The sequence below is a fragment of the Neolamprologus multifasciatus genome, chromosome 17 (genome assembly GCF_963576455.1).
Source record: "Neolamprologus multifasciatus chromosome 17, fNeoMul1.2, whole genome shotgun sequence".
In the NCBI taxonomy this organism is placed as follows: domain Eukaryota; kingdom Metazoa; phylum Chordata; class Actinopteri; order Cichliformes; family Cichlidae; genus Neolamprologus; species Neolamprologus multifasciatus.
This window is the reverse complement of record NC_140455.1, coordinates 1,531,004-1,548,341: the sequence shown is the minus strand read 5'-3', so window position 1 is coordinate 1,548,341 and position 17,338 is coordinate 1,531,004. Positions and strand designations below refer to the sequence as shown.

The following is a 17,338-nucleotide window of genomic DNA, read 5'->3' as shown; positions in this document are numbered from 1 at the left end:
TCTTGAGCTTTGAAAAACAAACAGATATTGCAGTGTGCACTTTTCTGGAATTTAGCTCAGACCACGTCCTCATTTTAGGTAATGGCAGATGGCTTCAACATGAATTGAGGCTGCAGTTTGGGGATGATCTCAGAGGGGACTGGCAGCGGCTCCCCATATCCCCATATACTATTGAGAAGTGAATGAATTCTAAAAGCATTTGAAATGACCCAAGACTTCAGTGACTGAAAAATAAGGTTTAGCCAGACCTGTACCATGTGCTCTTGTGAGTCACAGATTTAACTTTTTAAATTCAGCAGGCACAAGAACTAAGGCAACTGCAGCAAATAATGATCAAATAAATAGTGAAATAGTGAATAAAATAAAAGTTGTTCTCTTTCAAAAACAAAGCTTGAACAAAACAAAGATAAATGAAATGTGTCCATCAAGGCACTTTTCTTTAAATGTGCCTAAGTGACTCTACCACTGTGTATTGTAACATAACATCCTGCAAAACAGGAAGACTGGTCTCAGTGTGCAAAATTAATGACGTACTGCCAGTTTTGTAGTAGTTCATGCCTGATCACGTTGTTCAGTGTAGAATCAAAAAGACGGGATCTGTACAAAAAACAGAACTCCATCCTACAATGTTATGTGTTATCTAGGAAACAACTTAGCATTTCTGTTCAAATTCAATATAATCCTGCTGTATATTCCAGAAGATAAAGAACTCAGATACTGTGGTTTCTGCCCGTGGCAATGAGCTGGGCCAGAGGAGTTCCCTGAGGCCTTTTCAAATCTCTAGAACCTCCGTCTGCCCTGATGTGCCCCACACTGTAATCACAGCTGCATTGCCTGAAACACAGAGAAAAATGTTGCAGTCCTTTTACCATTACGCAACACTGGCCAACATCTGCTGGCTCATTTATTGTGCCACGGAGACAGTTTCCCTGTGAAATCACCTTAAAACTAGAAAGCACTGTGACCACCATCCATTCTGTGTCTCATGCCACTTGTTAATTACCCATTGTGTGGTACCTGCCTGTGGGTATAGGCTAGCTTGACAAGCTAACAGAGAAGCTTAATTGGAGCTGACAAGCAGATACTTTGGTCTGTGGTCGCTGCTCACACTTCTGAAATGTTGCCCGTCCAGTGCTAATTAGCAACACTACTTCAGTAAGCTTAATGAAACAAATTCTTCATCTGTAATCGAGGCACTGAAAGAGAACATAAAATATATGAAGTGCTTTCTTAGCCGTCTCCTGCTCTAGGGCGAGGTAGAGAGATGGAAGCGTTTCTCTACATGTCTGACAGAGAAGCACAGGAGCTCTGGCAGAGTTTGCTTCTACATGCGGGCATGACTGTGTCCCAAACTAAGTGACAGATTGCGTGGTGTCATGGCATGACATTTCAGCATCAGCCTGAAGGAAAAATGTCAATACCGCATAAAATGATACACACACTTTTTAAAGCAGAAGAAGTGCATGTTAGTGCAGCCTGACAGGCGGATTTATTGTATGAGATCCAAATTCTCAGCAAATGGGTTAGGGACATTCACCGTAATGCAGTCTGTCATTGTGATCGGTCATCATTTTGTTCCCCCTACTGAGACATTTCAGTGAAATCCAATGAAAAACTGTATGTCAGACATCCTCATCGCTTTTTATGTTGTGTGTGTTTGTAGCTTTTGTGTAAATGGGTGACAGGTGCTTGTTGTTAAAAGTATGTCCAGGGATCTGAGTAAATCATGTAAAAATGTATGTGTGCAGGAGAAGACCCTGAGACGAGACGTATGAGGACAGTAAAGAACATCGCTGACCTGCGGCAGAACCTAGAAGAGACCATGTCCAGTCTACGGGGGACACAGATCAGCCACAGGTAGGCGTGCAGAGCTCTTTACTTTGAACGCCTAATGGATGACCCTAATCTGAAGATGCAACAACAGTTTCTGTTTTTTATTCAGATTATTTATTTTGTATAGCACCTTTCAAGATAAAAACCACAAAGTAAACACACTAAAAATAAAATGGGGGCCAAGAACAGAACCCTAACAGAACCCTAACCCATGTGAACCAACAGAACCAACTTGAACCAGTCATGTGTTTTACCAGATTCGCCTACCCAGTGCTTTAGCCCCAGTAGTATCAATACTTCCACAACCCAAATATAGAACATGCTCCCTTCTCAGAGCCATATATATCATCACATCATCATCGCCACTAAAAATAAATATATAAAAACTAATTTTATTTTTTTTTTAAAGTTGTAAAAGCACAGAGAGGAGGTACAACACCTGGTAGACTGGTGTCAGAATAACAACCTGTCTCTCAGTGGCCCACACCCCTCTGCACATCAACGGATCTGCTGTTGAGATGGTCAACAGTGTGAAGTTCCTGGGTGTGCACATATCAGCCGATCTCTCCTGGAACCTGAACACCACCACCATCATGAAGAAAGCCCAACAACATCTTCACTTTCTTAGGAAACTGAAGAAGGCCAGTCTCCCTCCTCCTATCCTCACATCATTTTACTGGGGAACCATTGAGAGCGTCCTCTGCTGCTACATCACTGTGTGGTATGGGAACTGCACCCTCGCTGAAAAGAAGTGTCTGCAGCGGATAGTGAGGACAGAAGAGAGGATCAACTCCCAACTCTATGACAGACACATCATCCGACGTGCGAACAGCATAGTGAAGGACACTCTCCACCCCTCACATGCACTGTTCTCCCTCCTTCTATCTGGCAGACGGTTTCACAGCATCAAAACCGTGACGACCATACACTGCAAGAGCTTCTTCCCCCAAGCACTCAGAGCCCTCAACTCACTACCACAAAATAACTGATATACACATACGCCTTTACAAACACCTTACAATACTCATCAAAAGACTCAAAAACAACAAAAACTACCACAAATCCACTACAAACTGGACCTGGGCTCAGCATGCTTATTTGCACACTCAGTCACATGGTTCTGAACACATCTAAATTATATTATATTTGCACATTTTGCATTTTGCACATGTCTTTGTCATGTCTCGTCAATAATATCCCGACAATAACTTGAAACTGGTATTAAATACTAGAGATGGCACGATACCACTTTTTTATGTCCGATACCGATATCATAAATTTGAATATCTGCCGATACCGATATAAATCCGATATAGTGTGTTTTTTAATTAATAAAATTTTTTTTAATATCTTGCTGCTTTTTGTATAAGTTCATACTCAAGTTTAAAAAACAACACTAAAGCTATTCTGTTATACCGGTATGCAAAAAATACACTACACCCAAAATATTTCATAGTTCAGCAACACTGATCAATCCAATAAACTTAAACCTGCTCCATCCTCCCTATTCTGGTATTTTAAAGAGTAAGCAACCTAACTAATAGGGCTCTAAAACTCCCAGCAAAAAAACCCAAAAAATAGGGAACCACCCTCCACCTCATGATGCTTAATTGACGTACTGGTAATCAACTTTAATTTGATGCAGTGTGGGGAAAAAATGCGCAGAAATCAATTAATTTTGAAGAATAATTAAATAGATTCATCATCTTTCTTCAACAGAATTGCAGACTGCACAGATGGTATCTTCCCAAAGGAAAGAGTACTATAGCTTACTAGGGTATATTAGACTTAATAGTTACTATATACAGTAATGGACTTCTATACATTTTACATCAGATTAAAACTTTGGGTGTAAGATTCAGATAAATATTTGTTAAAAGCTCGACATTTTAAATGAGAATAAGAAAGAAAAGTATGTCTTTGTGCCCCCTTTTCCCTGTTCATGCCCTATCGGCCCCCCTGGCTAAACTTTGCTAGATCCGCCCCTGCACAGTTACCAGCCGTCAGCTGCGTAGAAAAAGATCCTGGTGTAGAAAGTAATATTAAATAAATTCTAACAACAGCTTATCAAGCTTAAACGTGCTGCTGTTGTTTATCCGCTGGTTTCCTCTTTCTGGAGCGAAGTGAGCAATAAACAAAGAAGAGAGACGGTCTCGCGACAGAAAAGCCGATCAGCTGATCATTAAGCAGTTTCACGATTGAAGTAGCAGCAGGAGAGAGAGAGAGAGAGAGGCAGTCGCTCCATACATCGGTTGTTAAGCTTAACGTGGGAATGCTTTACAAACATTCAGAGATGAACTTACACACTTGCTTTACTTCTCTCTGGGAAAACTTTCTCAGAGATGAAATGCCGGATTGCTAGCGAGGCTACAAATACACACAGCCGCTCTATCACGTGACGCATACTGCTCCAACGTGCTACGGTTATGAGCCGAGTTACGCCGTGTCACAAGTTTTGTGAGGTGATTTTTTGATATTCAATGGATCGATTACATTTTTTATTTCCCTTTATTTACGTCAGTATCGGACCGATACCGATACGTAATATTGGATCGGTCCATCTCTATTCAATACCTACTGCACATTCCACTTTGTATTGTCTCTGTCCTGTCTGTGTTTATCATACAGTTAATATTGTATAGTTACAATTATAGTATTGTATAGAATTGTATAGTTAGTAATTAGTACCTTTTTATCCCTTAATTTTACCGAAACTTAGCATGTTATTTATATGTAATTCCTAGTTTTATATCTCTTGGAGATATATCCTTTATATATTTATAAATGCACCATGGGTGGCATTTCGGTACACTGTATATTGTGTATACTACTGTATTGACAATAAAGCTCTTGAATCTTGAATCTTGAGATTACCCAAGTGAGTTTGTACATCACTCGTCCTTGGCAAATAAACAGATCTGATTGGACTGACTCACTCTGTACAATTTATCAGAGAGATATGTCCCCAACTATTAATGATACTCGCTCTGTAAGCATGCCATCTTCTCCTCCACATATCCTGGATTTAATTAAAAGCAGGCGCCACCTTCCTCACCAGCTGGCACACATGTAATGGCATTCAGGAGTTGATGGACAACCAACACCTTAAAAAGCTGTCCTACCTGGGAGCCGTAGGCACCGTAGAGAATCTAGTGAAAAGATTGCGGCACAGGCAAAGACAAAATGATCTATTGGCTTATATCAGCTCCCTGGGCGAAATGTTCCCTCCTCGCCTCTCTCCTTCACCCTCAGTCTATTATTTTGTGTGTTTTGCCCCATTTACAGAGGAAGATGGTGGCCGGGCTGTCGACAGCCATGACAGATGGCAGTCTGTGTGTGTGTGCATGCTTTTGTGTTTGTTTTCTACTCCTTTATTCCTCAGAGGAGTCTCAGCCAGGCACAATCAATACAGCGGCATTGTCTTACCACCACATTTAATCCAATGGGACCCAAAGGTTTGGGGTGTGAGGTGTCTGATTGGTCAAAGGAGGCAAGTCTCATTTTCATGCATCAGACGCACAAGGCCAGTCAGCGTGAAGTATTTGAAAAATGCATCATCATACCGCCACATTAGCATTGTGTATGGTGTATATGTGTATGTGAGTTGAAGCAGTGAAACAGTGTAAAACAGTAGGTACTGGTGGCAGCAGTATGGATCACCGCTCAGCTTTCAGTCATTAGACCGAGTGTAAAATGGGAAGTCAGCTTGTGAATGTTTGAATGTAAAGAGAGCCTTTGAGTTTGAATACCAATTCTGTCCACAACAAAAGCCCAGCCAGGCCACCCTAATCTCTCTCCTGGATAAGAAATGGTGCTAATCACCAAGAAGCTTAGTACCTCAGTTAATTAATCACTGTTACGCTCGAGCAGACATGGCTGTCATATTCATTACTCTGTCCTTCTCTTTGCTTCCTATTTAGGAAGCACTTACATCTGTTTATACCCCAGCCGAACAGACTGCAAGATTAAGAAGTTAGTTTTAGCTGCTGAAACATACTTAATTTACTTTTTCAAGAGTGCCTAGAAGAACAAGTGAGACTATATTTGCCAAAGATAGAATAAATAATTTGCCTATGCACCACTAAATGAATGAACAAGGACCAAAAGGTCTTCCCTTTGAGACGCTTTTGCAGTAAAGCATCTTACAGGAATTTTTCATGCTCTGTGCTCAAGCAAATTTGCTAAGTGTGACTTTCAAGATAGGAATCGTGTTTTCATTATCTAAGCAGGATCAGATCTAACAAGACCTAGGAGCTAGTTATGGCTTGATGATTATTTGACTCATTACATTCCCATTTTAAAAGATTTTCTGGTATTTGTACCCTTATCAGCGGGAAAGAAAAATACTCCAAATTAAAATGTATGAAATGGTTACTCTAACTCTTGAAGTTAAAAGCACATTATATGGCAGTTTTGATTGAAATGGGGGGTGATGCTACATCTAGATCCCATTACTAATAAACGCCATCTTTTGAAACTGATCGTAACTTTAGAAGCAAGTTTGCAAATGCTTTTTTCTCCAATAAGCTCAGTGTTATGTGATTGCACACTCATACACAGACATTTATCTTTTCTTTAAATAGCTTTGTTATTATGTCAGAACAGACTGAAACTACGCCCTTGTCTGGAAGATGGTGAGGGCTAATGTTACAGAAAGGATTGACCCGCTTGACAGAGATTCGTGTGGTTAAGCTACAGTTACACAGACTCTGAAACAGTCTCCTTCTCTCATTGAACTGACCTTGCTTTTCGCCATCGCACAGCTTGAGTGGCATTCACACCATTGTTTAGATATCCAGATGCGACGGGGCCCTCACATACAGCCCCACATTTCATTTACCGCCACTTTTTTCTATGCAAAAAACTCCACATGTGAGGAAAAGCTATAATCTTCAAGGACAAACCTAGCACAGCAAACAGTCGAGGGATATCGCCCCTTTTTTATGTCAACCAGTCTGCTGGCACCTGAGGGATTGCTGTTTGGTCCCAAAGGGATTTAGCAACCGCCAGACGACATTTTGAACATAATAGCTTCCTGAGACCGGCTTGTTTATTCTATGTTTACATTTGGAAGACAGCGAATATAGGACGTCTTAAATTATTCATTGCTTTGGAATGAAGGAGATTCTGAGTTGACATATAGGAATTAAGAAGTGAGGATGAGTTTACTTTTTTAAATGTGTTATAATATGTGTACAATGTATGCGTCAGTAGCATTTTTAATGTCTGCAGCCTTACTGCAAAAGTACTAAACTCACAAAATACTCAACAAAACATGCAAAAATCTTAGTTGTCACACGTGTATTTTCTCCCCTCAAAAGTTGGAGAGTAGCAACTGTGTAATCCACCAAATGTGCTGCTATCGTTGTTAACCTGATTATTGTGAAGGCAGAACACAGTTTCAATAACTGCAATTTTCCAATAATGACTAAAAAATTGAAAAATAGAAAAAACAAAAATTTGCAGATGATTTTTTTTCATGCCAAATATCCCTAGGTTTCTATGTGCCCTACTAAAAATTCACTTCTTCAGTAGTTTGAAAGGTAATGTTGAAGTAAGTTGAAAGTTTAAAAAAAATTCTTTAAGTAAAATTATTCCTCAATTTCATAAAAGACAGTAACTTATATAGTTGTCTAAAATAACAGTTAATAGCAAGCAATACAATATTATGATTTATAATCTGCAATCAGATCGACAATGAAGCACAGAGATGGGCAGTAACGCGTTAAGAGTAACGCGTTACTGTAATCCAATTACTTTTTTCAAGTAATGAGTAAAGTAAGGGATTACTATTGCAAAAACGGTAATTAGATTACCGTTACTTTCCCGTAGGAACGCTGCGTTACTGCGTTACTAAAACCTTGATTTTTTTTGCGAGAATGTCTCATGACAGTGACGTAAGCGGGTGTGACGTTTGTGACAACAGCTGTGTACAGAGCAACAATGGATCATATATTGAGTGCGGGAGAGAGTATGAGCGTGCAGCGTTTAAAGCGTGGAAGTACTGACCTCACTTTAAGTTTGATTCCATAAAAAGTGACAAAAACATTAGTGTCCGTTGTGCGTGGGAAGAAAACTTCTTTTTACAGCGAAAAAAAACCCTAAACTTCCGAGCAAGCACCGAGTAGCTACGACGTAATGGGAAACTCACAGAGAAACTCGCGGATTCTTCAGCTGACCGCTGCGGCACACCTGCACCAGGGTAAACCTCCGCCTGCCCCACTCCTGCTTTACAGGTGAAAATAGAGCAACAGGACCGCTAGTCTTTGACTTTATTTATTTTCTGCTGTGTTTTACTTGCATCTATTTGAAAGAGTGAGTGTAAACACAAAAAAAATTATTTCATGTGCTGGAATGTGCAGAAAATAGGTTTAAATATTAAACAAATTTCTTCCAGTCAGAGAATGTTGCATATAATTAAATTTTTGCTTGATGCATAAAGTTAAAAGATTAAAACTAATAAAACAAGTTTTAAAAAGAGACTTTTCCATTTGATTACATTTTATATGATGATTATGTAGAAAAAGTAGAATTGGGCTGAAAGATCTATCACTTTATCACCTATTCAGGTTGTAAATCGTGTTTTTAAAAAGTAACTAAGTAACTAAGTAATTAATTACTTTTGAAAATAAGTAATCAGTAAAGTAATGGGATTACTTTTTGGGAGAAGTAATCAGTAATTAGTTACTGATTACTTTTTTCAACTAACTTGACCAACACTGATGAAGCATATGACATTTTATACATTTTGTATACATTATCACATTTTGATACCATCTGTCTGCCTCAGAAGGATGATTGTGACTTGAACAGCAAGAGTGCAGAGTTGTGAAAAACACACCATGACATGTGCAGTGTCTCTGAAGTGCTGCTAACGACAAGCTCCCATGAACTGGATATTAACACAGAGCTCATTAGCAGCTGCAAGAACAAGGTGCAGCATATTTATATTAAGCATTGCTCAGCAGTAAGCAGTGCCCTGCTGTCAACATGCATTATTTCCATGCCAAGCCCTTGGACAAGCGTAAAAATAGTCTCAGATCAATTTTTGGGGGCTGTAGTCCTGTTCTATAGATAATGGAAAGGGTTTGTGGGAAATGTGGTCTTAATATTGAACATTTTTTATTGCTCTGTGTGTGTGTGTGTGTGTGTGTGTGTGTGTGTGTGTGTGTGTGTGTGTGTGTGTGTGTGTGTGTGTGTTAGCAGTTTTCCTGTACTTGCTGCTCAGGCATATTCTTGGTTTTCACGCCTATTTATTTGAACACCTACATGCAGAGTCGTTCTCAGTTTATCTGCCTTTCTCATTTTCTCTCTCTGCTGCCTGGAGATAAAGATAAGCTGATTAAGTGGGCCACATTGTGTATGACTGGTTAAATGATTTTGATTTCTATACTGTGGCAAATTGATTTTGGATTTCCATATTTGGGTGTGATGGCTTGTAAGATAAGCATTCTTTCTCTTTTAGCTAGACACTATAACATTGAATCACCTACGTCACTGGCCATGTGAGCATGTGTGTGGATCTCAGGAGGTGGTGATAAAGATGTGTAGTGAATATGGGTGGCATCGCTGTCCTTCTTATGTTGGCACTTGGCATCTCAGGGGTGCAGCGCTCTGTCCTCTCGCTAAGCACACACACACACACACACACACTGTTCTCACATCTCTAACACTGTTATGTGTGAGGCGCTGTTTTAAAGTGTCACTGCTTTTGTCACCTAATGAGACCAGTGTGCAGAGGCCAATCCCTCTCCTACTACTCCTACTACTATCCTGCATTTCACTTGCGTGATGTGCTACAGTCAGTAAGCCAATATGCAAGAAATTATGCAAAATTTTATTATATTATAAATATGCAAATAATGCTTTTGTTTGGTGTCTGATCATAAAATCATTATATCCTGTCCATGAAACAGATGATTTGTAGCGCCTGCTACCACTTTTGTTATGTGCATCATTTCAATGTCATGCTAGTATTCTGTCCACAGAAGGATGTTTGTGATTGGAATGCACATCACCAGCTTATCCTTAAAGTAACAGATTGTTAGAGATGCCTGGTTTTATGTCAGGTCTGTCCGTTCTCTCATTATTTGACTGCAGTGCACTCTTTTCCCCAGTAGAGAGAGCTCAAGTGAGTTCCGACTTTTCTCACTGAGAGTGCACATATGCTGTAGTTTGTGGGGTTGCGGGGCTTGGTGTCCAGTCACTTTGACTCATTACTTCTATTATCCTGTTACTTCACATAAATAATTAAAGTTTCAGGCTGGATTTTGCTTTCATTCCATTCAATAAATCATCCTGATCTTTCAAATGTGACAGTTCTTACATGCAGATCCGGGTAAAGACTTGGAGGGGAAAAGCAGCAGTTCCTCAGTTAGTGGAGGATGGTCATGGCAGTGAGTCAGTGCTTTTTGGTCTCTGTGCATCATTACATGTGCTGGCTGCTCTTATTTTCTGCCATTTCACTTATTATCATGGTGCCTCTTTTGTCTTTTTCTCTTGTACTCTTATAGTACTCTTTATCAATTTTTTTTGGCATTTTCTGTCATTAGTGATTAAAACAATGAGATTTAATACAGGTTTCATGAGATGGGTTGGGAATATTACAGCAAGCGTTCCAAATTATTCAGATTGTCTTCAAAATAGTCAAACCTGCCAATGACTAGATGCACTGGCAGGTGCTTATTGTTGTGACATTAGCAGATGTGTTTTGAAGAGGTTTATTTCCCTTCTTTAGCCGTGTTAGGGCACCTAATCCAAATGTTATTTTCTATCAAATCCACTTGATAGTTGAGCGGAAGCAGAGCTGTCTCCTTCCCTCCATTTCCATCTTTGTGTGATGTACCGTGATGCTCTGACATAAGTTCTCCTGGGAGCCTTTCTTCTCTCCTCCCCCTTCAAGTTAAAACGCTGGAAGAAACAGCACTTTATGAAGGTCACACACTTTTAAATGCATGTGTACACACACACACTCATGCACGCACACACACACACAAACAAGCACAGTGTTAGAAAAAAGGCATGTAAGATGAAGGGAGTGGCACTCAACTGTAGAAGGCTGTCTACTGAAAATATGACTGATCTTTTCACCTGATTGATTTGCTCTTTGCACAGGCGTGTACTTGGTATTACTTCAGCGTCTTAGACTTGTGATTTTTGCCCAGACGCTTTCCCCAAGACCCTCTATACACCGAGCAATCTTCAAAACTCTTTTCAAAAACATCATTCTGATGGGAAAAACATTTTTAATGTATATTGTGAGGAAATATAAATCATTTTATTCTATGTCTCTACCCCTCTTTCTCCACAGTACATTAGAAACAACCTTTGACACGACAGTAACCACTGAGGTGAATGGGCGGAGTATACCTGCCCTCGCTGCACGCTCCTCCCCCATGTCCTGGCGTCTGGGCCAATCGCAAACCCCACGTCTCCAGGCTGGTGACGCCCCCTCGATGCCCAGTGGCTACGCTGCGCCCAGGGCGAGCACAACAGGCGCAGGCACCACCACAGGGCGCTACAGTGGGCACTCAGACCCCTCCAGGTTTGTGTACATTTAAGTAGTAAGCCTGTGGAGAGAGCCAGGCTATTTTTTCCTCATTTTCAGTCTTTAAGACACGACACGAGTAACCCTCCCCCCAAAAATGTTGACAGTTGCAGGACAGTGTTTTGAATATTTATGTTAGGGCTATTTGTGATTTCAGTAACTGAATGAATGTTTGATGTTTATAGTCAAAATAAGTTTGTTTTAGCTGATCCCTCTGTGCCACGCTGTGGTGTGAAACAGCATTCTGTTTAGTTGTGCCTCCTACATTTATTCCTCCCTCTGAATAACGTAGCTCTCAGCCTTTTTATGCCCTGAACACGGAGCTCGTAGATTTGAAACATGTTGCACCACCATGTAAATTAAATACATAACTATGCTTTGCTGTATAAAGAAGAAATATCTTAAGTGCATAATATCAGCCCCACATCATTTATACTCAGTAAAACTTTAAAGGTCATTTGTTTGCTAACATGTGACAGATTTCCATTTCAGTGCAGAAATGCATGCTTAGTTTGTATTCATACAGTCACCAAGGCCTTACCTGCCTTTCTCTGCACATTGATACAAATGGCTTACTGTCATACAGCAAGGCTATGTATACTTTTTCATAGTAAAACCACACACGGGATGTTTCAAGTAATACATTTATGTGAACCTTGAGAGGACTCACGACACTGACAGATTACCTGAGTGAGAATGGATGAGTTTGTGTCTTCTGCAAGTCATTACAGCAGCAGGCTTCTGACCTTCATTCGCTCAATAGCAATAAATGAGTTAAGCACGTAGGAGAAAAGGCTTTTCACATTTCACCCACGCAATCATGTGAGCACACACTCTCAAAAGAAGATATGCTGTAAAGAGAAAACTGTGAGGGAATGGTAAGGATGAGGTGTGATGTAGCAAGGTATCTGCAAGATTAAAGAACAGAGCAGAAAATGTAACAACATGTTGGGAGGGAAAGGTGATTAGCTGAATTATTAGCTTAATTAACTCAGCGCTAATGGCCCCCGTGTTCTACCAGCCGTGTCTGATAGCTATCTGGAAGTTGCCTCAAATCTTACCGCTCGTTCACTGTCAGGTACACAGAGACACAAACTCGCTTCTCTATACCGACTTCACACACAGTCTTCATGTTCATTATTCAGATTAGCCATCAGGCAGCCAAGGTAGCATCTTCCTTTATGTTTAGTTGACATAATTTGCTTCTTCTTCACTTAAACAAGGACCTTAAAGTGTAAGAGCCACAAGTTACAAAAGAATAACTTTCTAAAGCAAACTGAAGTTAAACGTTCATACCTGTAATTTGTTCTCCCCTCACAGATACCTTACAGACGGCAGCCTTCATCTGTATGCACGGAACACCGGCCGAGCCTCAGATGCAGCTTCTTCTCGAGACGTATCCCAAAGAGGAAGCAAAGAGATGCAGGGTGACATTGACAGGTGAGGATGGAGACTGTCATAGCTGCCTGTTTTTCTGGTGCCTGTTTGATTCATTTGTGGTCCACACCCGGGAGTAGCTCCGGTTTCACGCTTTTTGAGATTCATGCAAGCACGTCGTTAATATTCAAATTTGAACACAGCTTTTCACGTTCCACTTCTGATTGTTGGCTTTTAGCTGATGTTTTCCTCTCCCGAGCATCTGGCTGTGAATTTGATAGCTTCGTTGTCATTCATTTTCAACCATAGCCAGGTGGGTGTTTGCTAAGACAAACCCACTGGACTGTGCTTTGCAGCCAGTGATGCATGTGCGTGTGAAAAAAAGCAATGTGCTGTGGTCAGAATGGCAGAAAGGTTGGCACCATAGCAACTGCAGCCGTATCATATTATACCTGATTGTATCTGTCGGTTAAAGCATTCGGCACAATGAGCATTATGGAGCTAAAAAGCATGAATATCTGGGTATATTACCCAAAACAATTAAAGATATTAGATATCAGTACAAAGATATATATAGGCTTTTTAGGATACAAACCTAATAGGATACAAAGTCCAGAGAATGGGCAAGTGACTAAGGCTACGTCCACACTAGCCCGGATAGATTTGAAAACGTCGTTTACGTCTGAAAACGCTCCGCGTCCACACTATTGTTTTCAGTCGTTTTCACAGAGTTGTGCGTCCACATTGAAACGGCCGAAAACGCTTACGTTTCAGTGCTGCGCATGCGTGGAATGCAAGAAGATTCGACCTGCCTCCTTTCTGTCTGCCGTTTATTTACTTTCCGGCTCTTTGAAACGTCGTGGCAAAATGTTGAGGAAAAGCACCAAGTTTTTTAAATGGACTAACAATGAGGTGGAGTTGTTGCTGCGAGTAACACAAAAGTACAACGTTGCTAAAACGAGTGAGAAGTAAAGAATTTGAAGAAAAGCTATCTGGAGCATGTACAGACTGATATTAATCTTTAATAGGGCTGTCAAACAAAACAACTGCTGTATAATGCCCTCCACTATTTTAGTTTAATTGGTCACATGACTGCATCACATGACTAATATGCGTCATCGTTTTAGAAAGTCTGCGTTTTTGCTGTCCACACTGCAACGCAAAAGCACCGTTTTCAAATGTATGCGTTTTCGAGACCGTTTTGAAAACGCTGCGTTTTCCACGAGCAAAAAAAACGCCATCTCAGTGTGGACGGGAGGCCAAAATGGAGAGAAAACGATGCGTTTTCAAACGTAAACGCATTAAAACGATCTGGATTAAGAGGTTTCAGCTGATAACAGATGATTGAGTCAACATATATCGGCTCTGCACCAAACATTCCTGGTTTTTAGATGTGCCTGGCATAAAAACAAAGGGTAAGAAGGAAGTAAGAAATATGTCCTTCAAAGGTTATACAAGTCTTCTGTAACACCATCAGAGATTTAAAGGGGCGGAGGAGGGTTGGCGATCGATTTAAAGCTGTCAGGCTAAGATTGTGATGACAAGCCATCAGAGAGACTGCTGGGAATTGACTAATGCAGTGACATTTCCCAGTGTCACAGCTTCAGCTTCTGTCAAGATTTTAATGAGTGGCAGCGTTTAGTAGTCCTGTGATTTTAAAGATTATGATTCTGTTAATGCTACATGTGCATGGTTACACTAGGCAGATTTACACAATGTGATATTTTGCTTGTAATATGTATGTTTTCTGTATATGATTCAGTTGTTTTGCAACCCAGGCAGTTTTTCCAGTTCTTGGTTATGTGCTCAGCCTCACAAGCTTGTTTGTTACAAGCCAGTCAGTCAAGCCAGGCAGCCCGAGGTGAGTTTGATCATATCTGTGATTGGCCAAGCGGCAAAACATACTAGTCCTGACCAGAGGTTCAGAATAGGAGATTAACCTGCCCCATCAGTCTCAAACCGATTGACCTGTCAGATTTGACACTGAGGCAAAAAGATGTCTTAGGATAAGAATAAAAATGAACCAAGCAAACTGCCAAGGTTCAGCTTCACCCTGCACTTTATCTCTGTATTTAAATATTTTGCCTAAACTGTCTCTCACCTTTCCTTGACTTAAATCCAAAAATGCTCTGCTCTTTTGAACTAAAGTCTGCAGAAGCACTTTGGGCCTCAGGGGCGATGAGGAAATATTGATGCCCGCAGGCTACAGACTCCCAGAAGGAAAAGAATTTGAACCCTGTTTACTTCCTTCCTTCCTTCCTTTTCCTTTATGAAATCAAGTACACGTAGGCAAGCATATACACAGAAATGCACAAAATGCATGCCGCTCACGTGTTATTGTCAGTAGCTAGGCTGTCACTTCCCACGGACACATGACGAAACCAATTGCTCACTCAGCTCTACATTTCAGCCTGGCTTTACCTCTGTGGTACAGCGTGCTTTTCCATGAAACCCCTTGGCTTGAAGTGAAATGAGTAGAGGATAAGGCCCAAGTTTAAATAATTTGTTCACTGACTTTAAACAACTTTTTACCTCAGATGTGTAAACTGGCTTTCTAGGAATGACGAATGCAAGAAAAGTATTTGATCTCACACGTTTCATGTCCAGCTATCTTGATTATAACTGCTGAGGAGGTGAACATACTGTATCCATGAAATTCTGCCTGCAACTGGCAGCTAGTGTCGTGATACCTTTCTGTCTCAAATGTCCGTCCAACTGCTCTTTTCTCCAGGTGAACATACTTGGCTTAAATTACTTGACTTGGTCATAATTTTAGCTGATAATTAGTGGATTGAATGACTGTTAATAGTTAATAAGTGTTAATCCGATTATATTTTCAATTTAATATGATTTCCAAACTAACCTAAACACTCATTTAAGCGCCTTGAGGCGACTTTTGTTGTGATTTGGCGCTATATAAATAAAATTGAATTGAATTGAATTGAATTGAAAATTGAATTGAATTGAATTTAACACAGAATCCCAATTATGGAGGAGATTGGTTTTTTTTGTTTGTTTTTTTTGACACTGTAATTTTTATTGATAGTTTTGTCACAGTTTAAACACAGACATGTATTGCATTACAGGAGAAATAACCATGCAAACACACAGTCAAAACAAAAACACTAAAGCGAACAAAAGGTTCGGGTGCCAATTCTAATCAACTACCGTATGCATACCTGCCTTTACTCCGCAGCATACATACTCCAGCTTATATACGTACTTTTATACAGGCAAGCATCAATAGATATACAGAGTTATAGACCTTAAATGTTTTGTTCGTTCATTAATTTTCCTTGGTGCCATATAATGTCCACTTCTCCCACTTAGCAACGAAAATATCTTCCTTTAATCTGAGAATGTAAGTCATTTTTTCCATTGCATAGATTTCGAGGAGATTGGGTTTTGACTTTGAGAAATTCTTAGATTAGAGTCTGGGATTGAATCTGTCTCTGGCTGATAGTTTGATAGTGTAAGTTTACTTTGGAGCAAATTATTTGTTCACAAGAGATAACTGTGCATTTATTGTTTGTTTGTTTGTTTATCAGCAAGGTAAATAATTTGTGGCCATTAAAATTCCCCCCCTCGTCCTTCTCCTTTGGATTTCCTTTCTGTCATAAGTAATAATTGGAAAACTGCACACACAAGGACACACACTTACACTCGTGTCTTTTACACCACCTCAAGCACGAGCACGGATACAAAAATGCACATTACTCTCTCCGCAGTTCTGCTGGCAGCAGTAGACAGACTTCCTCAGAGGCAGAAAGTGGAAGTTGGTCTGTGTACGTAAACTGAGTTCCCACGAGGCTCGTTATGTTTCGTGCTTTTTACAGTCCATAACGGCTCCCCTGGCTGCCATCCATGGCATTTTTATCCCAAACCAACACAGCCCCTCAGGATATGTATCTAAATGACTCATCATGGCTGGCAGGTGACTGAAACCATCTGGGACAAAGGACCACGTGGACTTAATGTTTACTGTAGTTGTCATGACATGAGATACTGTATGTGCGCATCTCCATTTCTTTTTAAATGAGCTGTGCCAGTGTGTCTATGTCTTACAAAAAGACAAAAGATTAGAAGAGCAGTTTTATTTTTGAGTGCTTTCATCCTCAGTATTAGGACAGAGCCTCATTTTTAACCAAGTGTCATAGAACAAAGTCAATAAGCGTCACGCGTACAGCTGCTTTTGATAATTGGTGACATTGTGGTTGAAGATATTTCAGGTTTTCCACATGTCGATTCCAATCCCACTAAACTAATAATCTGAATACTTTAATAGAATTTCTTTGAGATTAGCACAAGAATTCATTGGGACTGTAGGTGAAGATTTTTTTAGTCAAAGGTCACTGTGGAATTAATTAATGACAATTAATTACATTTTACAGTCAGACAAATTTGGACAAAAGGCGTAAACTGCAACTTGACTGGCTGTCAGAGGCATCCAATCACAAGGTGGTATTCCAGTGATTTCATCTGTGCTAGAACCGAGTACCCTGGAGCCGACCATCTGCCCGAAAACAGCTGAATGACAAAAGCTCAGATCCCTCTTCTGATCAGTCTGCTTCAAAACAATGC

At 40.3% G+C, this 17,338-nt stretch overlaps 1 protein-coding gene across 4 annotated transcripts in view; it reads left to right on the top strand.

Moving 5' to 3' along the window:
* Nucleotides 1–17,338, top strand: part of nav3 (neuron navigator 3) — a 265,011-nt gene that overhangs the window by 188,202 nt on the left and 59,471 nt on the right. For all 4 annotated transcript variants that reach the window (XM_085138223.1, XM_085138222.1, XM_085138224.1 and 1 more), the window contains 3 exons: nt 1,749–1,857; nt 11,144–11,377; nt 12,701–12,820. In XM_085138223.1, coding sequence (XP_084994349.1) covers nt 1,749–1,857; nt 11,144–11,377; nt 12,701–12,820 — 463 coding nt within the window. The remainder of the gene's footprint in view (nt 1–1,748; nt 1,858–11,143; nt 11,378–12,700; nt 12,821–17,338) is intronic.